Here is a 27,266-nt window from a genome sequence, read left to right on the forward strand (position 1 = left end):
TCCCTTCTTCCAAGGCTGCATGGATGGACTGAGGCAGAAGTGAAAGCAGTCTTTCATCCCTTGTGGGTGACTTTGTGTCTTTGAACATCAGCACAAGTGAGGGCAATGAGTGGGTTATGATGAGTTCATCCAGAAATGTGTATTGACCTCTCTTTGCTGGTTATCCAGCACTTGAAAAGCTGTCAGGTTAAATGGTATTTCTCCCCACTGTCACCTTCCTGCATTCTGTGTCCTTTCTTCTGTTTGAATTGCTGCACAGAGCCAATATTTTTCATCCCACCTCTCCCGGACAGAGAGAGGAAAAAATTCAGATTGCTTGTTACAACTTTTAAAGTAAAAAATCACAAATATCATCATGGTTTTTGTGGTGATCAGCCTCTCAAACAAGCATGGGTGAATGGAGCAGAAAACCTGCTCGTGGCTCTTCCTCAGTCCCAGTCCCATCTTGCTGGGGAGAGCAAGAGAGGGGAGCCACAGCCCAATGCTGGCCCAGCCCATGGTGGCCTCTCATAACCTCTCTCTGTAACTCATCCTCCGCCACAGGCTCCCAAGGTCTGCTCCTTCTCTTCATCCCCAGACACATGTTTACTTGCAGATGTAAGCAAAAAAGCTGAAATTTTTGGAAGAACATCCGTGGGAAGCAATTTTCCCCCTGAACTCAGCGTTGCTATTTTGACACAATCCCAGGTTAATCTCTGTTTTAGCAGTGACGTGTGTGGACGTTTGTGGGACTGTCTGCTTAGTGTATATGTACAGCTGCCACCTAGGAAATGAACTGTGCAGCTCACAGAAACAGACCTCAGCACACAGAGATGGGAAATCCACAGCTATAATGACAATAATATATGAATGGCACCATCTTATACATTTTAAAGATGTGATATTCACTGAACGGGAACAGACAGTTCAATCTCTCCCATTTAGTTCACTTAGTGAATTTTATGTTCTTTCATTATTCATCATTTGGTTCCTTCACTCCTCCATCCTTCTAGAAAACTTTTCCAGCTTGGATATTCTCAGACTCTGTGAGATGTAGTATTTTGGGATTCGGAAATAAAACCTACTAGTTATATAGCACTGGAGAAATGCTCTAAATGAGGAGTGTCTGACAAAGAAATACTTGCTGCTTCTGCTGAAAAATAGTTCAGGCTATCATGAAAAATCATAGAAATATTTAATGCAAGTTCACTAAGGGAAAAGTGTATGTTTCTTTGTGGCTTTAGCCCTCAGGGCTGTTTTTAAAAGTACTCAGAGGCTTATGTGGCTGTGTACAGCAATTTTAGATGGGCTGTAACATGTCTGGTTTATTAAGAATGGTTTGGGGTCATCTTGTGTGTTTGGCTAATATTCCAGAACTTACACTAAATTTACTGCAGTTATTTATGCAAAATATTAAAATAGGGGTGATGCTCTACCCTAATAAGAATTAACTGACTCGGGGAAGATTTGCTATTGAAGCAAAACTAAGAAATCTGGGAACTCAGCCTGACCGTGGAAACTACTTCTCTCACCACAAATATGACACGTACATTTTATGAAACCTGCCTATTACCAAGGGCCAAATTCTGTGGTCCTTGTGCAAGCACAGCTTTCACTGGAAGTTCACTGAGGACGGTAGAATTTGGCCCTGAGCTATTTCTTTTCCATATGAAATTACTTCATTTGTAATTTCCTCTTCTTATATTTCTCAGTAACTGCAGAAATGTGAGCTAGTGATTTAATTTCGACCGAGTAAAAGCTTTGAGGACTCTCTGTGAAATTGCAACTTTGTCTTTCTGTGTAATAGAATAAAGGATTAAATTTGTGGACGTGATATTTTGCTTAGAGGGGAAAAAAATCCCATATCTGGATAACTGCACAGACAGGAAACCAATGTAAATACGTGAGTTTTTCCATCCAAGTAAGATGAGAAAGGTTTGGGGTTTAGAACCGGGGAGCAATGACTTGGGATGTTACAAACAGCTGAATTAAAATGGGACTTCTGGGATGTCTCTGTGAGCACTCTGCAGCCACAAGCTGATGTTGATGAGGTCTGGGTTACTTATGTTACCCCAGCTAATTTTGTTGGTGTGCTGCTCAGCCTTGGCTGGTTAAGTCCCTTCCCTGAGGCTGACACAAATGAGCCCACGCTGCGCTGCATGGTGCCTCACAGACACTTCCAGGGAGGAAGGGGAATTGGAGAATAAGGCACTGGGGCATGAGGCAAAGGTTGGGATCTAAAGGCACTGCCACCTGTGTTCGTTTTTGTGACTTAACCCACGGTGTGAATTTTCTGGCCTTGGCTTTGTCTTAGCAAATACATCCGAAAGAGCGAGTTTCAGGTTTTAGCTGTGAGTTAGCTTTCTTTTCCAGGCTGAATTGCATTACTGATGCTCTTTGAATGTGACTTACCCAAGATTAATTTCTGAATTATATATAAATTGTTTAATCAGCTGCGAAACTTTACAACTTTCAACCTTTCATTTCATTAGCTGCGAGATGAATGTCAATAAAATGCGTTTGGAAGGCCAGAGCTTGATGACACACGCAGCAAACGCCGCTGAGGACTCTCTTTCCTTTAATGCAGTAATAATAAACACTTCACAGGCAATATTTCAGCAATCAAGAACACTTTTGCAGGCTTTTCTATCTATATGTGTTTGGCTAAATGACAAAATCGTGAGTTAAAAAAAAAAAAAGGACTAAAAAATGAGTCAGACTTTTTGCCTTAATGTAACCTTCCTGGCTGAAAGCGTATTAATTGGCAGAGTGAATTACCTCAGAGCAGAGCAGAGAAAGGCCTCTATTGTGTGATGTGAAATCTATACTCCTTGGCTTGCACGTTCTTTCCTCGGCCTTGTGATCCTTCCCCTCTGATCAGCAGCCTCCAAGCCCAGCCTTGCGAGGTTTATAACACCTTTCAATTGGAAGCTCTGTCATCCAGCCCATTTGGGCATTAAACCACGTTAGTGCAAAGCATTTTGTGGTGCAAAACCCTCCTGCCCGTGCTGAGGCTGCTCCCAGCTTCTTCCCGCCTCGCTTCTTCAGCCGTCAAGGGTTAACATGTGGGAAAATGCGTTGCTATTTCTCCTTTTATGTAAGAACTGTGTGTTTGGAGCCCTTGCCAGGAGCAGATGAGACCCAAGAGCAGAGCCTGCCTCCTTCCCAGCCCCGAGGTTGAGCTGCAGCAATACCCTTGGATAGCAGTGACCCAGTCGTTGGCGCGGGGCAGCCTGCGTTCCATCAAGTGACAGCTCTGTGTAATATGCCTGCCTCGCAGCAAGGACTCCACCAATCTCCAGCCCAGAGCATTTCATTATCCTCCCTTTATCCCAGCCCAGCAAATGCTGAATTGGTGAATCTGAGATGGAAGGGGAAAGCTGTGCAATCTTGGGTGAAAGAGGCATGGTCGTCATCTGTCTTTTGAGTAAAAGCGACCATAACTTGAGTGTTTCATGCTCTGCTATCACTTTTTCCTTCTCCTTCCTATGTATTCAAGGAAAGGAATGATCCCTTTTCTCCAGGGGAAGAATTTGGTTAGCAGAAGATGTCTTGCTGATTCTTGGCCGAAAAGAAGTGTAATGAATGGACTGACAAAACTAACATGAACTTGTAAAAGTCTTCATTGTCTTTTTTTGGATTTGACAAAGGAAAAGATGAAGAGGACAAACACTGAGAGATTGCACATGAATAAACATGCTATTTCATGCTCCTTGCTGCTCATCAGAGTTAAGTTTAGAATAACAAGGAGGATGAAAGCCCTGGGTTAAATAAGTTCAGTCTGATTTCCCGTAAGCCATTATCCCATTGGAGCGAGCGTTATTTGCTGCTGTGGATGGTTGCTTCTAGGGAGAGAAGGAGTCTGAACAGGGCTGGAGACTCACTGCAACCTTCTCACCCGCTCCCAGAAGGTCTCCCCAGGTCAGGGTGTGACCGGCAGTGGAAAAGCCACGCGGAAAGCTGGGTTTTGCCGCTGTTTCCACTCTGTTTGTTCTGCGGGTGAATAAATTGAGGGCTGGAGTCTTCACGTCTGTCAGCGTGCCACCTTTGAAGGTCTTCTTGCAGAGGAATAGGAAAGTCAACCACATCTTCAAATTGGTCCTAATTGTTACAGGAAGGCTTTCTGAGCAGTTCCAAGACCATCATTTTCCACTGAGCTTGTATTACAAAATATTTCTGGAATTAGATGTAGCAAGAAAAATAATAACTTTTTTCTTTTTTTTTTTTTTTTTTTGGTCTTTCACAACTTGTACTTTATGTCAAGATGACTTTGAAACAAACCTGACCCTGTCCTCTGTGTTGAGCTGGCTTCCTTGCTCTGTGAACTGTGACATGCTCAAGCGCTCTGCTCCAAATCGGGGCTGGCAGAGCTCCGATTAGCATGCTGGTGTTTGTAACCTCTAGCACTTTGTAACACCCCCCCTTTCCCACAGGATCTCCTGCCCTCACTGGCACTGGAACCATAGCTGTCACAGTGGATGATGTCAATGACAACGTCCCCACATTTGCCTTTAACATGTATTTTGCCACTGTTCCGGAGGATGCTCCCACGGGGACAGATATTTTGCTCGTCAACTCCTCGGACGCTGATGCTTCTACAAATGCTGTCATTAGGTAGGTCGATTACTGCTGCTCTGTGTAATACTGCCTCATATCTTGCCTGAAGATTTCTTATTCCCCAGTGACCATCACCAGCGTGCCCTAAAGCTGTAAGACAAAAAATAGAACAGCTTTGTGTATGTAACTAAATTACTTGGGCAAATCTGTCTTTTTGTTGTTTACAGGCTTTTAGAGTTATATTGAGGACAAATAGAGTTGTGGAGTTGTTTTTTTACTGAGTGAAAAGCAAGCTTGTTTAATTTACAGCTGCACCCACTACAGGCCTTGCTGCTACATTCACACCTTTCCATGTAGTGAGGAATTTTCAGTGAAAGCAAATGTGCTCCTTGAGTACAGCTTTGGTCAATTGATGTCTTCAGTTTAGCATGAAAATTACTCAAGGTGAATCATAAAGTTTAGGCCATTCAGAAAACCAGTAAAAAGCTGGAATTTGACAGTTTTGCACAGGGCTCAGTGGATGGAACTGAACAGGGCACTGGGCTGTACGCTGGCCATTCCCAATTCCACAGACAAGAATAATGAAGATGCTGAGTGGAAATGACAAGCCAAGGATTATCCACTGAGGACAGATACATTGCCAATGCAATGTAAAGCAAGATCAGTTCTTAATCTTACCACAGATTTTTTTTTCTTAATCTTTACTAATGTGGCTGCAAACATCACTGTTTCCAAACTCACAAAGCAGGATATAAAAGGAGCTTCCTTATTTACCTTTGTTAGTTCACCTCAGCTCCTTCTTCAAAGAGCATAAGAATACCACTGTGTCACTTTTTTAAAGAGGAAGTAAAATAGAACTATGTTATGGCAAAACACTATCTACAAAATACTGAAATATTTTCTTTCCAACTAGTTACAAGCCAGAAATAGAAGCTTGACATCTAGACATCTTTAGATATTTGAAAATCATCCAAAAATACCACTTATTAAATTGTGAAGCAATCAAGCTTTTAATTCTGTTCACTCATAGTCTAAGAAACTATTTCTGGCAAGCTCCTTTATAAAAAAAAGAATTCCATACAGAGCATGAATGACTGTAATGATTGTGTCCTGTAATCAAAAATTATCAGAGTGCTCTTGGATTTCTTTAGTGTGGTTAAATTGCTTTAATATCTCTGCCATTAGTCTTTGTCATTCACTCAGTACCGCATCATAGAGTTAGTTGATAAAAATATTCTTTCCCTTCATAAGTAGCTATTAAAACATTGTTTTCAGGTTTTGTTTTACACTCTTCAGGCTCAGGAACAGACTTTGTTTTTCTTGGACAGAATTTTTCCAGATACAGCATTTAAAGCAGATCTTAAAAGTATGGCCGGTGTTACAAAACTGGTGAAAGCCAGAAGGACCAGAACATGTAAGGTCGTCTTGTCAGAGGTGCTGAGCACTCAGAACTCCTTTTCTGTCTTGTTAGAGTCTATTCAAAATTAAACCTTTGGTTTCCAATAGGGATATCTAAGATCCTTGGCTGACGTTTTCATGCAAAGTCAAAAAATGTGCTGTGCTTTGAAAGAAGTGTTTAAGTTTCTGCAAAGCTGTCACCTATCCATACGTGCCAATTCTTGTTCTCTTGTTTCTGGTGACAACCTGTGAAGCCATTAAATGAGGGTTATAAATGGCAATGCAAATTTGAGCAGTCCTGTTAAAGATAGTAGACATGAGAGTCAAAACGCCATATTTTAAGTGTTTAGATCAAATTCCTTTTACGCCACTTGCCAGCATTAGAGTTTCAAGGGGTTTTTGGTTTTGCTTTGTTTTTTGGGGGTTGAGTTTGGATATTTTTGCAGTTGTGTTGAGACACGTACACTGTCCAGTTGGTTTGCATACAGGTACAATTCAGAATATCTTATGAAAAATGTAATATGTCTTTATCATTTCCTTTAAAAAAAAAATAAATTCGTAGTATCTTTCCAGTGCTAACAAGTGGAAACACAGAAAAGAAAGTTTCTGTCTCTGCAATACCCCACTCAGGGTTAAATCACTGCAAATCACAGATGAAATGTGCCTGGTGCTGCTATTTAGGGAGAGCTAAGTGGTGCTTTAGGCTTTGTGCACATTCTTTCTATTCTAGGTGCACATTGCTATGGCTGGAGAATGATTACATATGGCCATCACATTATATCACAATTAAGCAATTAAAGCATGCTTGTGGCGTTGTGCAGAGATTAATGACTGAGCAGGAGAAGTTGCCACAGCTTATTACACAGGCTGGCTCTCAACCCTCTCAGTGCAGCTTCTGGGCTGTGTTATTACTGCTGTCATAACTTCTTCTGGTCTTAAAGAGGTGAAGATAGGAATATTAATCTCTTTCATTAAAGCCACTGTATTCTGAGTCTTTGATGGAATCATACCTCAGAAGAGCTGCTGCTGTGCTGTAGCAGAGGGACAATGCTAACCCCAGCTGTGTTGGGCTATGATATTGAATATGAGAATTGATCATTTGAGCCAGTTTTTGTTTCCATTGTTTTCTCAAAAATCCAAACTATTAAAAAGGGTAATATTAACCAAGTACCTTTAAAAATGCATCTTTGAGATTCCTGCTGTATGAACAGAAGCTGGATAAGCATTCCAAGAGAGGGGGCAAACTCAGTGTGGTAGGAAGACAGAGGCAGCCCCTACAACACGCCTGTAGTGAGCACACAGTCAGTTCTTATCAGATCACATGTGTGCACACACAAACACACCCACCAGTCTGAGGGTTAAACTCTGGTCCCAATTAGTCTCTGTTAACAGAGCTCTGTGGTTACTAATTTGCTATGAATTGCTATAAATTCACATTGAAGTCTTGAATAGCAAATCTAAGTATCAGGAAACAATATGGATAATAAATGTTCTCTTTATTTTGTACAGCCGTCATAATTTTATTTCAAAAAACAGTACTTTTTCTAACTGTATTCTGCAGGTTCAGATAAGAGGTACATCAGCCTTTTGGAGTAACAGCTAATGCATTAGCCCAGGGAAATCAGCACTAAAGGATGCCTCCAGCAGGCAGTTTTGAGAGTATGTCCAGTGGTATCTTCAAATATCCAAAAGCTCAGTCAGCTCATGTATTGGAAATCTGTGTTAAACAGCTATGCTTGGAAATCCCCAGAAATGTTATTTATGACAGGCCTTGAAATTTGGAAAAAGACAAACAGTGAAGACAGATGGAGAGTCAGATGAAAATGTGACAGTCTGTGTTGATACCCATCAGCATGGTGGTCTGAAGAGTATAGAAAATGGTCATTATCTTAAGGCAGCAGGCTGCCTTTTGAAATACGAATCCAATTTTTCTCCCTTGGTTTTCCTCTCCAACAGCTACAGGCTCAGGGGCGGCAATTCCCAATTCACCATCAACCCTTCCACGGGCCAGATCATCACCAGCGCTCTCCTGGACCGGGAGGCGAGGGAGAACTACACCCTGGTGGTGGTGGCCAGTGATGGGGGCTTCCCCAGGGCTCTGTCCAGCTCCACCAGCGTGCTGGTGTCCGTGGCCGACGTGAACGACAACCCGCCCAAGTTCCAGCACCACCCCTACGTCACCCACGTGCCGTCGCCCACCTCTTCAGGTAACTCTTCCATCCACAGGGAATCATGGGATGGTTTGGGTTGGAAGGAACCCGAAAGATCATCTGGTAGCAGCCCACTTGCCATGGGCAGGGACATCTTCCACTAAATCAGGTTGCTCAAAGTCCCATCTCAGCCTGGCCTTGAACACTTCCAGGGATGGGCATTCATGGCTTCTCTGGGCAACATCTTAATAAAATGCTCAGCTGTGCCACAGAAATGATTCTGTGATGTTTCTCTGCAGCTGTTTTCCTAGGATTGTCTTTGTGCTGCATGGGAATGAAGAATAACAAACCTCAAGTTACCATCCACAGTTTAGCAGGTTTTATCTACTGGGCTCCTCTCATCCAAATTCAGTTATGTTCCTGTAGTTACATAAAGTACACGCACTGTAAATGATCACCCACTCAAAAAAGTTATTAATTTGCTAGGGTTAGGAAGACAAAGGCCTGTTTTTATTTCTGAAAGTCTCCTCTGAGCAATTCCTAAACTGGATTTTGACGGCCTCTTCCAAAAATGCCATGGCTATGTCAGATGTTAATTATGTTGCCTTTCCTTGAGCCAAGTGGTGAAGTAAAATAAAATAAAAGTAATCAAGCAGCGATCTGCCTTTGGTGGAGCCTACACCCAAATTCAAGTTACTTCACTCAACACAGGAGTTAATTTCTGGTTCAGTTCATGTTCCATGTTTTCGCATACATACACATACATGGATATGTGATGCCTACAGAGAGCATTCCATGACAAATGGTTCACAAAACAAATTTTCTTTTAACAGAAGAAAAGATTATTTCCATGTCTTGGGTTTTGTCTCTTAATTTTAAACAATTGCAAATACTTCTCCTTTTTATGGAAGAATGAATTTGTTTACAATTCTTCTCTGTTTCCAGAACAACATTATGAAATTGTTTTATTATTGCATTGGTGAAACTTCATGTAATCTGACTAGTGCCTTTGTCTGGTTGTTTTTGGGATGTTTCTTCAAATTCTTTTCACAAGGGGTACACATAGGTTGACATGATGTTTTCTGGCAGTATCTTTTTGGGTGCTTTTTTGTATGAAATCTCTTATAACTAGAAACCTAAGCTATGTTTACTCTGTTTTAAACTTTTCAAAGATGTAGGGATGTATCCTCTTTTCTTACTCACAACTTCCTTTACATTTTGGTAATTTTTAATAGGGTTTAAAAAGAGGAACTAATAATAATAATATTAGTATTATTATTTGAATAACTGAAGCACAGAATTTTCATTTCTTCCTGTCCCATCTCTCACAGGGGTTTGAATACTGTTCTTATCTAAATATTCCTGCCCCTGGAGTACAAAGCACTGCACATGACAAATAGTGACATGAAGTATAGTTTTAAGGGATGCTGTCAAAGTCATTCCTGCCTCTAAATGATTTTCCCTTTAGAGGTTGAAAACAGCATTCTTTTTATACAAAACTGGGTATTTTCTAAATTTTAGTAACAGTAAAACATCAACAGTGTTCTGCAAATTGGTTAGACAGTGTCAAATTTGAAAGGCATATCATGCTTTAGATCTGTAATATCTGGTGAGGAAGAACACCCTGGGTTCTCCTTGCGAGTGTGCAAATGTAGAGGATAATGCAAATGGTGCACATACAGTCAAGCTTATTGTGAAGCATAAGCTTGAAAGACCTGAAAAGTCTGAGTATAATCATGTTTTTGTACTTGTGTGCAATAGTTTTGTATTTCTATTTTACCAGCATGCTTTGAAAAATGCAGTCCTCTTACTTACTGTCCTTGGAATACTCTTAGGAAATTAGAAGGGGCTAGTGGGGAGAAAGAAGCAGCACCTGGGGAGCAGGAAGAGAAGGGATTGCAAGGGACTGTGGTGTAGGGTAAATGTCTGTGGATGCTGCCTGTTCCCTTAAGTAACCTTAACAGTCCTTGAATTCCAGGGTGGAGGTTTTTTTGTAGATAAATAGGCTAAGAGTAATTTAAAAAATCAAACTACCATTCAGTCTTACTGGGTTTATGGTTTTTATTGTGTGAACGTTCTAGAAGCAGGCTTTCCTCCAAAAGGCTGCAGGTCTTTCTCCCAGTTACTGAGATCTGTATGTCCATCTCTCTGAATGCCGTGTCTTGTTTTCCAACTCAACATTTTTTGGCTGCGTGCATGTCTTGTGGACTCACAGACTCACCTGCCCCTTGCTGAACTCACTTTTTGTGACAACAGCAGTTCCTTTTCAGGGCAGTGTGAGGAAGAGCATGTTGCTCCAGGATGTGCTTCCGAGTGCAAGGCTGGCATCATGTTTCTCACAGTCAGTGCATTCATTAAAGGACTGACCTAGCTTTGTTCTGCGTTTCAGGCTCATTCGTGTTTGCTGTGACTGTCACCGATGCAGATGCCGGCTCCAACGCCGAGCTCCATTATTCCCTCGTGGGGAAGAACTCTGAGAAATTCCACATTGATCCGGCAAGGGGGGCAATCCTGGCTGCAAAACCACTGGTGGGAGAGTCCGAAGTCACCATTTCTGTTCACGTGAGGGATGGTGGCCGGTACCCCAAGACAGACTCTACCACTGTCACCGTGAGGTTTGTGGACAAAGCCGAATTTCCTCGTGTTCAGGCAGAGCAGGAGACCTTCACGTTCCCTGAAAACCAAGCAGTCGGGACACTTGTCACCACCGTCTCTGGATCTTCAGCCAGAGGAGGCTCCTTGTCCTATTACATTGCCAGCGGTAACCTGGGCAGCACCTTCCTGGTGGACCAGGTGACGGGACAGCTTTCTGTTGGGCGGGCTTTAGATTTTGAAGCCGTGCAGAAGTACGTGGTGTGGATTGAGGCCAGAGACACAGGCTTTCCCCCCTTTTCCTCCTACAAGAAATTGGAAGTATCGGTGATTGATGTCAACGACAACGTGCCGGAGTTTGAGCAAGATCCCTTCATTGCAGAAATAGCGGAGAACCTGTCCCCACGGAAGATACTGACAGTGGCTGCAGTCGACAGAGACAGTGGTCTGAATGGGCAGCTCAATTATGAAATAATTGAGGGCAATGCTGAAAACAGTTTCAGTATCAATCGAGCCACTGGTGAGATCAGAAGCGTCAGGCCCTTGGACAGGGAGAAACTGTCTCAGTACACGCTTACCATAAAAGCTTCAGATAAAGGCACTCCGCTCCAGAGCACGACTGTCAAAGTTATTATTAATATTTTGGATGAAAATGACAATGCTCCGAGGTTTTCACAGATATTCAGTGCTTCTGTGCCTGAAAATGCTCCTCTGGGTTTCACAGTAACGCGAGTCACAACATCGGATGAGGACGTTGGGGTGAACGCGGTCAGCAGGTACTCCATAAGGGATACGAGTCTCCCTTTTACCATAAATCCCAGCACTGGGGACATCACCATCAGCAGACCACTGAACAGGGAGGACACCGACCGCTACAGAATCAGGGTCTCTGCACATGACTCGGGGTGGACAGTCAGCACAGACGTCACCATATTTGTCACAGATGTCAATGACAATGCCCCGCGATTTATAAAACCATCCTATTACCTGGAGTGTCCCGAGCTTCCTGGGATTGGGCTAAAGGTCACCCAGGTTTCAGCCACCGATCCAGATGAAGGGTCCAATGGTCAAGTCTTCTACTTCATAAAATCCCAGTCCGAGTTCTTCCGCATTAACGCAACCACGGGAGAGATTTTCAACAAGCAGTACTTAAGGTACCAAAACTCCAGCGGTTCCAGCAATGTCAACATCAACAGGCACAGCTTCATCGTGACATCATCAGACCGGGGCAGTCCCCCCTTAGTGAGTGAGACCACCGTCACCATAAACGTGGTAGACAGCAATGACAACGCACCGCTCTTCCTCGCCCCTAAATATTTCACTCCTGTCACTAAGAACGTGAGGGTCGGCACAAATTTAATTAAAGTTACTGCGGTGGATGACAAGGACTTTGGCTTGAATTCTGAAGTGGAGTACTTCATCTCTGATGAGAGCAAAACTAATAAATTCAGACTGGACAGGAGTACAGGCTGGATTTCTGTGTCATCTTCACTAATGGCTGATTTGAACAAAAACTTCCTGTTGAAAGTGAAAGCCAAAGACAAGGGTAATCCCCCACTCTCATCCGAGGTAGCTGTTGAAATAGTAGTGACAGAAGAAAATTACCACACACCTGAGTTTTCCCAGAGCCGCATGAGCGTTACTATCCCCGAGAGCTACTCTGTTGGAACGGTGGTCAGGACGGTTTCAGCACGAGACAGGGATGCTGCCATGAACGGATTAATCACCTACAATATTTCCTCTGGAAATGAAGCTGGCATCTTTGCTATTAATGCCACCACTGGTACACTGACACTGGCCAAACCACTTGATTTTGAGTTACACCAAAAGCACGAGCTGGTTGTTACTGCCACGGACGGAGGATGGGTGTCCCGAACAGGCTACTGCAGTGTCACTGTTAATGTCATTGATGTCAATGACAACTCCCCAGCATTCAGCCCTGAGGAGTACTTTCCCACTGTGTTAGAAAATGCCCCCAGTGGGACAACTGTTATTTGTTTAAACGCCACTGATGCTGACTCTGGTTCTAACGCTGTGATTGCGTATGCCATCCAGTCCTCAGACAGCGACCTCTTTGTCATCGACCCCAACACGGGAACCATCACCACCCAGGGATTTTTAGACTATGAAACAAAGCAGAGTTACCATCTAACGGTAAAGGCTTTTAATGTTCCAGATGAAGAGAGGTGCAGCTTCGCTACTGTCAACATCCAGTTAGAAGGGACAAATGAATATGTGCCCCGTTTTGTGTCCAAGCTTTATTATTTTGAGGTTTCAGAGGCAGCCTCCAAAGGTACTGTTGTAGGGGAAGTTTTTGCAAGTGATCGTGATATGGGCATTGATGGAGAAGTCCACTACCTTATCTTTGGCCACAGCAGAAAGAAGGGCTTCCAGGTGGATGAGAAAAGCGGCCAGATCTACGTTTCAGGACCTCTTGACAGAGAAAAAGAAGAACGAATCTCTTTGAAAGTCCTTGCAAAAAATTTGGGGAGCATTCGTGGCGCAGATATAGATGAAGTAACCGTTAATATCACAATCCTGGATGCCAACGATCCTCCCGTTTTTACCTTGGGAGCCTACAATATACGGATCAGCGAGGGTGTTCCTCCAGGCACCCACGTCACTTTTGTCAGCGCCTTTGATTCAGATTCTGTCCCCAGCTGGAGCAGGTTTTCCTATTTCATCGGGTCTGGCAACGAGAACAGCGCCTTTTCCATCAACCCACAGACGGGACAGGTGACGGTCACTGCAGAGCTGGATCGAGAAACGCTGCCTGTCTACAACCTCTCCGTGCTGGCCATCGATTCGGGAACGCCCTCTGCGACAGGAAGTGCCTCTCTGGTGGTGACTTTGGAAGACATCAACGACAACGGCCCAACCTTGTCCACCAGCCAAGGAGAAGTCCTGGAGAATAACCGCGCAGGAACTCTGGTGATGACACTGCAGTCGTCGGATCCCGATCTGCCTCCCAACCAAGGTCCTTTCACCTATTACTTGCTCAGCACTGGCCCTGCCACCAGCTATTTCAGCCTCAGCACGGCTGGAGTCCTGACAACGACGAGGGAGATTGACAGGGAGCAAATCAGCGATTTCTACCTCTCGGTGATTACCAGAGACTCTGGCATTCCTCAGATGTCTTCCACAGGAACTGTGCAGATCAAGGTAATAGACCAAAACGACAACCCGTCTCAGCCCAGAACAGTAGAAATCTTTGTTCATTATTATGGCAACCTCTTCCCAGGTGGAATTTTGGGCAACGTAAAGCCTCAGGATCCGGATGTGCTAGACAGCTTCCAGTGCTCCCTCACCTCAGGAGTCACCAGCCTTTTCAGCATTCCCGGGGGCACCTGTGAGCTGCACTCTCAGGCGAGGTCCACGGACGGCACGTTTGACCTGGCCGTCCTCAGCAACGATGGGCTGCACGGAGCCGTCACCAGCAGCGTCCGCGTCTTCTTTGCGGGCTTCAGCAACGCCACCATTGACAACAGCGTCCTCCTTCGCCTGAGCGCCCACAGCGTGCGCGACTTCCTCACCAACCACTACCTGCACTTCCTGCGCATCGCCAGCTCCCAGCTGACGGGGCTGGGCACGGCCATCCAGCTCTACGGCCTCTCCGAGGACAGCAACCACACCTTCCTGATGGCGGCCGTCAGGCGCGGCAACAGCCAGTACGTGAACCCCAGCGGCGTGGCCACCTTCTTCGAGAGCATCAGGGACGTCCTCTTCCGCCAGAGCGGCGTGCGGGTCGAGGCCGTGGACCACGACTGGTGCCTGCAGAGCCCCTGCCAGAACGGGGGGAGCTGCCTGAGGAGGCTGGCAGTGAGTCCCACCCTGAGGACCCACGAGAGCGTGCCCGTGATCGTGGTGGCCAACGAGCCGCTGCGGCCCTTCGTGTGCCGGTGCCTGCCGGGCTACGAGGGGAGCCTGTGCGAGACCGACATCGACGAGTGCCTCCCATCGCCCTGCCACAACGATGGCACCTGCCACAACCTGGTGGGGGGCTTCTCCTGCAGCTGCCCAGAGGGTTTCACCGGCATGGCCTGCGAGAGGGACGTCAACGAGTGCCTTTCCAACCCCTGCAGAAACGGTGCTGCCTGCCAGAACTTCCCAGGGAGCTTCAACTGCGTTTGTAAAACCGGGTACACAGGTACGCTTTTACTCCTCCTCCTACCTTACAGTCCAGAAAAGATGGCGAGAGTGCCTTCTTAGCCCGAGATTGTCTGAATACAGGCATCCCCCAGTGGATAAAGAGGTCATGCAAAATGAGTGTGAAAGCTCAGAATACCCAGGTGCCTGCAATATTATTTCATTTTAGCTCTCTCCCAAGGCAAATCTCACTTACCTGATTTGCATTAGAGCAGAAAGATTTTTGCGAGGGCTATTCAAAATTTTGAAGTGTGTGGAAACCATTTCCAGTGCTTAAGTATGATTTTTCTGTACATGTTATTGTTATGCATATTGTGGGAGCATTTCAAGTCTGCTAGAAGTGTGCCAAGCAAGAAAATCAGCCTCTGCCCCAAATTACTTGCAGACCAGAAAACAGATGAAGAATATGGGGGAAAAAACAGAATTCAGGCAAAATGGTCAACCTCTCTGTTCTGTATTTTGTCCCTTGGTAATTTATTTTTTTCATTAGGCGCAGAAATGTCTGCAGCATTCCTACCCCTTCTGAGTATTTTTTCTCTGATATTTATTACGCATTCAAACATTGTAACCCAGAAAAGCAGGCTGCTCTGTGCTTCTGCCATGAGTAGGATATTTAAGGAAGGTCTGAACAATTTTATCCAGTGCTTATAGCCACTTTTCTTAGAAATCTGAAAAAAGAAAAAAAATCGAACCAGAGGAGATTAGGTAAGGCTTTCAGTGCCTTTTCCAAGGCAGAAATACTCCTTTTCTAAGGAGTATTTTCTCAGGTCAGGAGCAATTGCTGTTAATTGACAAGCAGTACAAATTAAGTTACAAATCCAGGATTTTATTTCATGTTGTATTAGCATATCAAATTATTTTGCCAGGAGCATGGCAAAATAATTCTAGGGCACCTATACCCTGTAATTCTTGAGGTCATTAGCACCAGAGAGTACATGGGCATGTGTTTGCTGTTGCAGTGAGGCAAAACAATTCATTAACTCTAGCAGCAAACTGCAGTGTATGCCTCTAGACTGTAATTTGAAACATTTATGAAGCATCCAGCTGATTTCTTCTAGTATTAAATTAGTACATTAATGCTCAACCCTTATGTCAGCTAAAAATCAAGCCCTGCATGTGACAAGTTTAAAAAAAAAAAAAGAAAAGAGTATTTTTGCTAAGAGAATGTGATGAGACACTCTTAGAGTTTGAAGCGTTGGATTTCTTTCATGCCATGGATTAAATGTGGCATCTGATAGGAGCTTTCCTAAACTCCTTGTCAACACAAATATCCTTAAAATAGAGTGCCACTGAGGCAGACGTTTCTATTTGGGAGTCAGATGTTGTTTAATCAGTTGGCCATTGCAGAATCAAGAGTTATTAAAGTGTCCTGAGATTAATTGATCAAGACAGAAAACAAATGGCACCAGTGTAATTAAAAGACAAAATATCTTTTGAGTTTAATATCAACAGAGCTTATTAGATAAGATCACAGTTATCACACAGTATATTTAGACATTTTACGTCTCTAAAAGCATATTTGAAATTCTTCAAATTAAATATTCAATAGGTTCTGCAAACAAATGTCAGTGTACTGATTGTTTGAGAATGCTTGACATAGAGGCTATTATGTCATTATTATACTGCCAACAGAAAGAGAGCACAGCTGCTTGGGCTCTTAATTTGCATTCATATGTGATTAAAGATAGCCACACTAGATGTAAAAATAAAGCCTCAAACTGTTTCTTCATGAATCTAAGCCTTGAGTGCCTCAACAACAACAAAACAGAGGCATCCAAAATAGTGGATTTCTAATTCAGTTCCCCAAATACATAGTTTTGCTGCTTCTGTTGGAATGAAAATACAGTCTCATAATTGAATTTGCATGCTTGGTAAAAAAAATAACATTTACATGGTAGTGCATGCGAGTAGAAATTAGAATTTTCTGGGACAGACTCTCTGTTCACTGTAAATTGGAGTACATGAGCTGTAGACCTTTATAATGGTGTACCTGAAAACTGAGAGTCTTACTTTTCCTTGATTTATCGTGTTTTGTCAGCTGCATTTCACTTCATCATACTGCAAAAGGTAATGTCATTTTTTTCACTGGATAGGATTATAAAGACTGATTACCTCAGAGCAACATCATTAGGGTTTGAACAATCTGTTATAATTATATCTCTTAATGATGAACAGGTTTTGTTTTTAAAATAATGACTTTCTAGAGGGAATATGCTTGGTGATTTACAGTAGTTGTCTGCCCTTCCTTTGAACCCTTCATTTCCTGTTTTCCAGGATTCATTAAGATGAAGGAATGTACGGTTGTGAAGTTGTTTCAAATGCAAGATTAGAATGCTAGAACAACCACTTTAAAAGATGGACACAGAGAGCCACAAAAACTAAAACTCCCAAAGCAGCTGAAATCTTAGCTGGAGAACAGTCAGCTGATATCTGTTCCTGTTACATTTTTCAATTAACAAAAAAAAACCCCAAAAAAACCTCTGAGGAACTTAGATTTTTGCATAAGCCCCTGCCTGTGATAACATCAGCTGGAGGTGATGAATGATAAATGTTGAATGCTGTCTGTTGCCAATTATCCAGCATTCTCCTAATTTTCATGGTCTTCAGAAAAAGATCTTTCTGATGCAGAAATGAATACTTTGCATCTTTCAGAATTTCAGCCTAGAATTGATCTATAAACTCAGCTAACTTCAGTTTTCATCTAGGTTGAGTTGGATGGGACTTTGAGCAACTTGGTCTCATGGAAGATGTCCCTGCCCATTTTAGGGGGTTGGAACAAGATGGTTTTTAAGGCCCTTTCCAGCCCAAACTGTTCTCTGATTCCATAATTCTGTTATTCTAAACACACTTCTATTGGTTTCAAGAGCTCTTCAAACAACAGTTAAGCATAAAGAAGATGCTGATATTCATTGGTTAAAGTAAGTGCAACTGAAATAAATATCCATATTCTCTTGCTGACTCAGCAAATGTGCCAGCTTTAATGTTAGCTGAGAAAGAGAAGAGTATTTTGTTAGATTGAACTGCAAAAATCTGAGTAAGCCTGTTTAGCTCCATTTGATTTTTGTGAAAACTGAGCTGTTTTAAGCATATCTGTCTCACTCTTGCTATGTGCTCTCCTTCATGAGTCAAAGACCTCTACTACAGACCATAAATTGAAAACAAAGAAAACAGCAAAATCTCACATAAAAAGTTAGCTCATCCTTCAGTCATGCCCATTAGAGAATAAAACATAAATAAATACCCCCAAAGCATAATTAGATTCAGACACTGGAAAAGTTTCCTGGATTTATGGTGCATCTACAAGTGACGTATTAACCGCAGGAATCCTCCAGCGCTCCATTTCCACCCTGCTCGCAGTCACACATGGAGAGCTGCTGCTCACATGCAAGAGCTGCTTGCAAACTGTAGGTTAAACAAAAAAAAGTAGAAGAGGGGTGAAAAACAAGAGGTTTTCTTCCTTAGGTGACTGAAGGTGTTAAGCTCTGAAAAAAGTTTGTAAAGCAAAGTCCTGGTTTGTAAAGCAAAGTCCTGGTTTGCTACAGTTTTAAGTTGCACCAGCAACCTCTGAGGGCTGGTGCATTCCTGTCCTGGGAGATGTAAAATTACAAGATATATGTGACAAACAAGAATGGACGCCCTCTGTGCGAGCTCATGTTGTACTTTGAACTTAAACGTACGCATATGGTGTAAGGAGTACAACAATTAATTCTCGATGCAGAAAGAAGCATTCAGACAATCTTAGCCCTTGCTTTGTGCATATAGCCTGGCTGAGATGAAGTTCAGGAGAAGTCTGGAACACTGTGGCTGCTTTTGTGAGTTTTTGCAGTGAAACAGAGAGGACAAACATAACAACACTTTGAAGTTTTTGCTGAGCACAGTCAGTGACAGCTGGCACTGCTGGCGACAGGAAGACAGGTTCCAAGAGTGGGATGTAGTGGAAGTGTTGCTAAACTCATCAAAGCCAAGCGTTGAAAACCTTAGAAATGAAGACCAATATTTTTTGTAGTTAATGTTTCCATGCAAAGAAAATTTTAGTTTCATACGTAGAATACGCGTGTCTGTATTTGGTGTCTGTTAAAATCTTCACTTCTTCTCTTGGTTCCCCTCCTTGCTGAAATGAATTATGTGATTTCAGTTTGTTCTCTGGGGAATAATATTTACCACATGTGACAATGTCTGCTTAGAAAAGGACTGTATCCAGGGTAGCTTGCTTTAGCTCCAGAGGACTGTGGTCTCTCCAAGTCAGGAAGGAGGTTGTAATTGATGAGGAAAAATAAGAAAAATCATATAATGTACAATAGCAGCCTCTGTTCAGCATGACCTGCTTGTGCAGGGTCCAGCAAGGGCTGTCTCTATCTCCTTTGCACTCATGAGTATATTGCACTCAACAGGGAGAAAAAAAAAAGATACATTTTTACAGTTCTTTATTTCAGCATTGCTTTTAATTGCATGATCTCTCTTTTATAGACACCAGTTAATAAAATAATTCAATTAAAACAGCAGTCCACCAGTACCTGTAATCACAATGAGACACTTGAATGTAGAGTTATTTTCTGTGGGCCACACATTATGCCTATGGCAGGGCTGGGAGCAGCCCAGCATCCTGTCTGTGATTCCTCTCTCCATCCCAGAGCTGGTCCTTGGCACCCTCTCTCCTGGCCATGTGTTCATAACCTCATTACCTACAACACCAGCCTGACTTTCCTATTACCCTGAACAGTCTGACCTGGAAATTGCTTTTGTTCCCTCATCACAGGGAAAACGTGTGACTCCACTGTCAACTACTGTGAGTGCAACCCCTGTTTCAATGGTGGGTCCTGCCAAAGTGGGCTGGAGGGGTATTTCTGCCACTGTCCCTTTGGTGAGTACCCTTCTCTCCTCTTCACCTCCCCTTTTCCCTAGTCATATTTCCATTTTTTTTTTTTTTTTTGGAAATAATAATAAATGCATAAATGATTTCTGGTTTGAAAATGATTCCAGGTCTAGAAAAACTGCATGTATTTAGAGGTTCAAGTAACTCACTTTTCTTCAGAAGAAAATTAAAAAGTGATGTGGTCACTACAAGTTCATATTTGTCATTCCTACTAGCAGGTCCTTTATCTCTCATAGAAAAACATAAGATCCAGCCAAACAACTCAGGGCCTAAAAATTAGAATATTTCTGAATACATAGGTAGAGATAACTGTCCAAAAGTAAGAATGGATGCTTGAAATACTTAAATCAAGACTATTGGCTTCCTAAAGAAGCAACTTAAACACAGCTGGATCAGGGCTGAAGTACCTTCACCACCAAGAATATCCAAAGTTCAGTCTGAAGGAGGAAGTATGATGATAACAAAGCTCTCCTGATGAATAACAGGCCCTTTTAGTGGAGTTGAAGAGTAAGACCACTGTAAATAACATCAGTATTTTACATCAGAGAAGCATATAGTAGTGCCAAAATAGTTTCATAATTTTTAGAATTTAATTATCCCAGATTTGGTTTGTGGAACGGACCCAATAAAAACACAGAACAACATGGATATTTTAAGGCGGCATGACACGATTGCAGCAAGATTGATTCTGAATGCAGATTAATCCGGAATTGCCATTGTTCATATGGAAAAGTAAATGTAAAAAATTAATTAAAAAAAACCAGAAGTGTCCAGAAATCGTCTACAGTGTTTCAAGGTTGCTGAAAACCCTCTTATAAAAGTACAGTTCTCAATATGCATTTGTAACTAGTGCTGAATATGGTTTTCTATTAACATGTGGAATAATTTCTTTATTCCCTTTTATTTCATTTATTGTACATTTTTCCTCAGGGTTAATTAATTTCCCATTGTAAATATAACTAATGTTCATAAATTAAATCTGGGGTTTTTTTCCCATTGTTGCTGCAGTAAAAGAAAAATCAAGGGAAATTTCTGTGACAGAGCTCTGAAAAGATGTATGTAGAATGCACTAAAATATGAATATCAGTAAAAACATGAGGAGACATAATATTTTAATCACACATATGCTTATTTAATAAGTATAAGAAATGAACCACCCAGTGAGAAACAGTTCTGATAACAGCCGCAGAGCAAAAAATAAACTCAACTGGCACATTTATTTCCATAGCTGCATTAATGAATGCCTGATGATAATTAACAACCGTGTCTTGACAGAGCTGTCAAGCTGGCTTGGTTTGGTGTTTTCCAAAGAAGCCACGGAGGTCGACAAAGTGCTTTCCAGTAGATGCATCTGTCCTTTGTAATTCAATTTTTAAGTTTAAATATAATGTACCTAAACCCCCAGCTGTGGGTAATAGCATTCTTCTGTTGGTTGTGTGATTTTAATTGTACTTTAGGGGTTCCACAGCCATGTGGAGAGCACATCCCTACTTCACTCCTGGGAGGAGGCACAGTGAGGAAAAAACTCCCCAATTCCAGACTTCACTTTTCGTTTTTCAGGTGTTTTTGGGAATCACTGCGAGCTCAACAGTTACGGATTTGAAGAGCTGTCCTACATGGAGTTCCCCAGCCTGGATCCCAACAACAACTACATCTACATAAAGTTTGCCACCATAAAGAGCGACGCCTTGCTGCTGTACAACTACGACAACCAGACCGGGGAGCGGGCGGAATTCCTGGCGCTGGAGATCGCGGAAGGCAGGCTGCGCTTCTCCTACAACCTGGGCAGTGGCACCTACAGGCTCACCACGGCTAAGAAGGTGTCTGATGGACACTTCCACACTGCCATCGCCCGCCGGGCTGGAATGGTAAGAAGTGCTCCAATGGGGATTTTAAGGCTGGTTCAGCCAAGTCACTTTGGCTTCCAGGCGAACTCAGAGGGACGTGAAATTAGCGACGTCGCGTTTGCTAGCAGAAACTCCAACTTTGGGAAAAACCTCCTTCGTTTCTGCCTTACTCCAACTGACTCAGAGCCCTGTGGTGGTTTGTTTAGTATGATGATGATGATAAAGTGTAATGAAAAAAACATGTGCAAAGTGCCCCCAAACTCTCAGTGTGAAAAATGAGAGCCAGGAATAATTAATGACATAGATGACTACGCACGGGGCTAATTAACTGCTGTTAGATTACAGGGATGATTATCAGGGAATGCTAATTAACCACAGTAATTGCAAAAAGCCTCAAAATCATTTTTCTCAAAATTTAGAAAATAGAAGTGGACAGACTTAAAATTCTGGGCATCCATGACCTCCTTGAGAGGTTGTGCTTGCCTCAGAGATTTTTCCTATCTCATCAGACTGGGAGCCTGGTTTTCCTCTGCAGTGTACGTGTAAAGAGTTAAAAGGTGCTACATTAAGAGACTTTTTTGAGGGGGAAGGAGGGAAGTTACTTCTCTCTCTGTCCCCCAGAATGCATCTGAGGTGAGGAATTCTGCCAAAACCTGGGACAACTGATTACCATATGCCTGGCACTCTGACCCCTCTCCTGCCTTCATTTTTTTCTCCAGTAAATATTTTCTATTCCTCTTCTCTCTTTTTTTAATAATATTTCCAAAGCAGAACATAAACCAAATGCTCTTTGAATCCAAGCCAAGTTTTTTGACTCCACAGTGTTTGAATTAGAAATGAAACAAATCTATTTGCCATCCATAATCAGTAACTATTGCCCAACAGTTCCCTTTTCAGGCAGACATGGCCAGCATACGTGGAATTCGTGTTTGGAATTAAAGTCATAGAGCAGTAATATACAGTGGGGTTCCCCGTTTTGGTTTGTATATGTCAAGCTAGAAGTGATGGAGGGAATAAAAGCAGTAAAACTCTTCTACCCAGTGTGGCTCCCTTCTAGTCCTTGCAGAGTCTTGAGCCCTAAACTCCATTTCCATTTGTAGTGCAATACCTGATACCTCCATTTGTTCTGGGTGTTGGTCTCTTCTCCCAAGTTACAAGCAACAGGAGAAGAGGAAATGGCCTCAGGTTGCAGCAGAGGAGGTTTAGGATGAATATTAGTAAAGAGTTCTTCCCCAAAAGGGTTGTCAATGCCTGGAAAAGGCTGCCCAGGGCAATGGTTGAGTCACCATCCCTGGAGGTATTAAAAAGATGTGTAGATGTGGCACCTGGGGACATGGTTTAATGGTGGCCCTGACAGTGCTGGCTTAGTGCTTAGACTCTTGAAGATCTTTTCCAACATTAAGGATTCTGTGGTTCTGTGAAATCCAGTCTTCAGCTGGATTTACAAATCCAATTTGTGTGTGTTTTTAGGCCTTATATATCCAAATTAGATGAAGGATAATTGTGGTGTTGAGCAATGACTTTGGTTTAATGTGCTTTGATACCAGATACTCAATTTGCATCTTGCAAATTTAGTAATTTACATCACAGCTTCCTAATGGTAAAGCCCAAAGGTGCACTTTAATCTTGACATGCACCAGGTTCCCATTTTAGAAACTAAAGTAGAATGTCACTTCTATAAATAAGATGTAAATGGCAAAGTATAAGGACACAGAGTAAAAGTTGCAACAAATAAATGAAGTACACTGAAGAAAAAAAAAAAAAAACAGAGAAAGAAAATGTTTTACTTGTCACTGTGCCAGAAGACTCTAGAAGAAGAGAGAAAATAAAAAGGGCTATTTATAGAAATTTCAGCTATGAATGCTTCAGGCTAAAAGCAAATATTTAAGACAACCTATACCTTTGTATGATTTTTTTGTTTGTTTGTTTTTAATGTTTAAACCTATTCAGTAATGTCAGCTGTTTACAAACAGCATGTGAAGAGAGTCGCCTTTGTCTCAGATATTTCTGCTGCAGGAAAAATGTCTCCCAGGTGTCCAAAACTGAATAAAATAGGCCCCCTTTAGGATTCCAAATCTGTCATTTCCTACAGCACAGTGGGATTTTATCGGAAACTGGTAAAATCATTAAGTTGTCAGTCCTGAGCTATTGCAAAGTGACAGGATAGAAAGGCTCATAATGTGGCAAGGTAACTGTAGAGTAATGCTTAAGTAACAAGCAGGAACATTTGACTAACATTAGAAAATAAATTGTATGAACTCTGTTCCAAGTAAAATATATTCTCAAATATCCAGCCTTTCAGCTGGGGCTGGAGCTTGGCTTGCAGAGCACATAGCGATGTAAGTTAGGGAGATTATGCTGATTGAGCTAAGAACAAAAAAACTCATTTCAGTTTTTGTTGTTGATGTTCTGAAGGAAAAATATGTATGCATGTGGTGGCATACAGAGCAGCCAGCTTATTATTCTTTCTCTGAATTGTTTCATTTACACAGGGCTATAATCTGCTTTGGAACTGCAGACTGACATTTCTTGGGAGAAGCACTTTGCTCATTTGTATGGAAAGAAATTCAAGATAAGCTTCCATTAAAAATAGCAGATTGAACAATTTAATCGTACTGTAGGGCATGATTTAGGGCTAAGAGCTCTGAATTTATTTGGTCAATGCAGTGTGTCAGCTTGCAGCATGTATTTGGAGCTAGCATGGCCAATCTGTGGGGATTTCAACAGGCTGTTGTTACCAAACTTATTTGCAGGCAGTAGAAAAAAACCTCTGCAGAGTAATGATGTACTGATAGCCAGTGCTGCTTGCTCAGCTCCCATAGAGCAATCTAAATCAAAATATAAACCCAGGCATTTTTAAAGGTGGCATTTGATTTAAATTTGCTGTAAAACTCTACCACACATCTAGCTGAAACATGAGGAGATGTACAACGTGGAGATTATGTTTATTTTTCTGAAAATTTGTTTTAAGGAATAACTAACCTTCAGGGTTGGTTGGGGTTTCTTTTTTTCAGCGCATCTGTTATTAATAAATCACTGTGGGGACAATTCTTTGCTAAATAAGGAATAAAATAAAAACTCCTTTTGAAATCTGCAGGAGTTGTTTCATGATTTTAGTGACAGCTTTGGTTAGACTTTTATAGATTACAAATAGAAGTGCCATGAGTAGCTTTAGTGTAAATAAGTTGGATGGGTAGTCTCAGAATCACAGAATGATTTGGGTTGGAAAGAACCTTAAAGATCATCTGGTTCCAACCCCCTGTCATGGGCACAGACACCTTCCACTAGACCAGGTTGAAGCAATGTTTTTGTCTAGGACTTGATGGCTTGGGGGTAAAAAATAGTAATAGTAATAACAATAATTAAAGAGCAAGGCTGCTGTAAGCAGTGGTAATGCCTGGTACTTCTCTAAACATCAGCTTGGTCCTACTCTGGGTGTCCAGATACTTCTCCATTATCAAAGTTGAGATCCCTCGTGACCTCTTAGTCAAGGGGTTACCTTAGGCAGGTCCATTTGGTTACTTTTTGAGTTTTATTGAGTGGTTGGTTATTATTTTTAACTAGTAATCTCAGTGTTTCTACTCCCATTTTTTTTAGCTGATAATCTCAATGTATGTACTCCCAGCTTTTGTAACATGCTTTTTATCAAGTTCAATATGTTTAATATCATGGTAAAGCCCCTGAAGGAACTCCCTTTGTGATCAGAAGGGCCAGCTGTTTTGCTCCGATTATCTGAACCATGTCAGGAGTAGGATATGGTATGAGCCAAAACAACTTCAGTGTTCAGGAATAAAGCAAACAAATATGAGAGAAACCCTGCCCAAATGTGAAAAACTGGTGTTTAACTCCAACTCTGTACGAAGCTCCCTCTCTGTATCCACACCTTGGTGGTGTCCACGCTGGGCTGGCAGTGTGTGGAGCTGAGCAGTGGCTCTGAAGCACCCTGCAATCCCAAGTGACATCATGACATACAAGTGCTCCTTTCTGGCCAAGTTCTTGATATAATGCACTTAAACATGAAAAATTCATGTGGCTGGGGACTAAAGCCTTGTAATACTCAGCATATTTGTGTGTGTGCCTTTTGCAGGCAGCGTCCCTGACGGTGGATTCCTGCTCTGAGGACCAGGAGCCAGGCTACTGCACTGTTAGCAACGTTGCTGCTTCGACTGACTGGTAAATATTTCTTCATTTTGTGGGGTTAGTTTGGGTGGGATTTTTTTTTTTTTAATAAGTTAAGAAGAAATCTCCCTGTAAAGCCAGAGAATGGGTAATGATAAGGCTCCCAAGTGTCAGTTTCTTCCATCCTTGTGGAAGCAAATTAAATTTTCTGTGTGTGCTGCTGCCTGCTAGTTTAGGCTACATTTCTGCATGGAGCTGGATCATAACAAGGAGTTTGCTCAGAAATCCCCAGTTCTCTACACCATCTCTGTCCCCAGCCTCTGGTGGCAGGCAGGAAATGCATGGCCATGAGTAGCTTGCACTGTGGTATGAATGAGGTTAAGATCTAATACCTAATGATTTGGGGTCATGTATTTATTTAAACTGCACTTCTCATTGCTCATAAAGATGTAGGAAATGAAATCACCTGATTAGTGCTGTTGTTAAAAAAATATTAACAGTAATTACTTTGATATTGTTTTCAGGTGTTTTCTGTTACAGTTTTCAGTTCATAAACAGTGTCCAGTAAAGAAATCAAAGTTTATTTCTGGTGTTTACTGTAACTAACTCAGTAGCCTTGAGTCACATCTTTGGAGATAACAGTAACTTTAATCCAAATCACTTTGGCTAATGTCTTAAAATAATCACAATGCCACACAGGGTTTCCCTGCTAGCAGATGTGGTACATCTTTGTAAGACAATGAGTCCATCCTCCTGCTGTTTAAGTATCATCTACAATCTCAATTATAGTTGGGTAAAAAACCTTATTTGTTGTGATCTCAAGCACAGTGCTCAGTCAAGTAAATAGGAATTTTGACATGCAAGCTGAGTGTGAATTTGGAGTTGTGCCCACTATAACTGTTAGTTCAAGTGATGTTAATCTCTGTGTCCCCTTCTAAATGTGAAATACCAATTTGGGAAGAGGAATTTTAGCCACAGGCTGTAAGTGATGGTTGCAGTTCCTGGGCTGTCATCACTATCCTGATGTCTGGTACTGATTAATCATTTTTCTCTTTCACAGGACTCTCGATGTGCAACCAAATCGAGTTACTGTTGGTGGCATCAGGTCCATAGAGCCCATCCTTCAGAGGAGAGGACAGGTGGAAAGCCATGATTTTGTGGGCTGCATAATGGAGTTTGCAGTCAATGGACGTCCCCTGGAGCCCAGCCAGGCTTTGGCAGCCCAAGGAATCCTAGATCAGTACGTCTGCTATATTCGGGATCAAATGGACCCCGTTTGCAATAAAGGAAGCTGTCATGAATGCTATTCCACTCAGACACCTACAGATATTTCTTGTTAGGAAAAAAACTACCGTAGAACCTACAGTAAAATGTGGAAAATGTAGGAAGAAAGTGAATTTGGATTAAAGGTTCACTGAAGATTATAGAGTCTTAAAAACAAAAGCAGCATCATTACATTTCTATTGTCAGTGATTATTCAAGTTGCTTTGCTGGCTGAAATTGAGTAGCCCTTGTTCTTGGATTTCTTTATAAATTCCACCTGGTTCTGACTGTACTCATTCTGTTTGCTAGCCCTCTACTCCCTTTTATTTCCTCTTAATCCAC

The 27,266-nt window shown here is 42.2% G+C and overlaps 1 protein-coding gene across 1 annotated transcript in view; it reads left to right on the forward strand.

Annotated features, from left to right (window-relative positions):
• FAT4 (FAT atypical cadherin 4) overlaps window positions 1-27,266 on the forward strand; it is a 122,785-nt gene that overhangs the window by 84,014 nt on the left and 11,505 nt on the right. Inside the window, exons 7-13 of the mRNA XM_059843752.1 lie at window positions 4,413-4,593; window positions 7,891-8,141; window positions 10,474-14,823; window positions 19,579-19,683; window positions 21,256-21,563; window positions 25,630-25,715; window positions 26,722-26,901. Coding sequence (XP_059699735.1) covers window positions 4,413-4,593; window positions 7,891-8,141; window positions 10,474-14,823; window positions 19,579-19,683; window positions 21,256-21,563; window positions 25,630-25,715; window positions 26,722-26,901 — 5,461 coding nt within the window. The remainder of the gene's footprint in view (window positions 1-4,412; window positions 4,594-7,890; window positions 8,142-10,473; window positions 14,824-19,578; window positions 19,684-21,255; window positions 21,564-25,629; window positions 25,716-26,721; window positions 26,902-27,266) is intronic.

The sequence above is a fragment of the Haemorhous mexicanus genome, chromosome 4, assembly GCF_027477595.1.
Source record: "Haemorhous mexicanus isolate bHaeMex1 chromosome 4, bHaeMex1.pri, whole genome shotgun sequence".
Classification (NCBI taxonomy): domain Eukaryota; kingdom Metazoa; phylum Chordata; class Aves; order Passeriformes; family Fringillidae; genus Haemorhous; species Haemorhous mexicanus.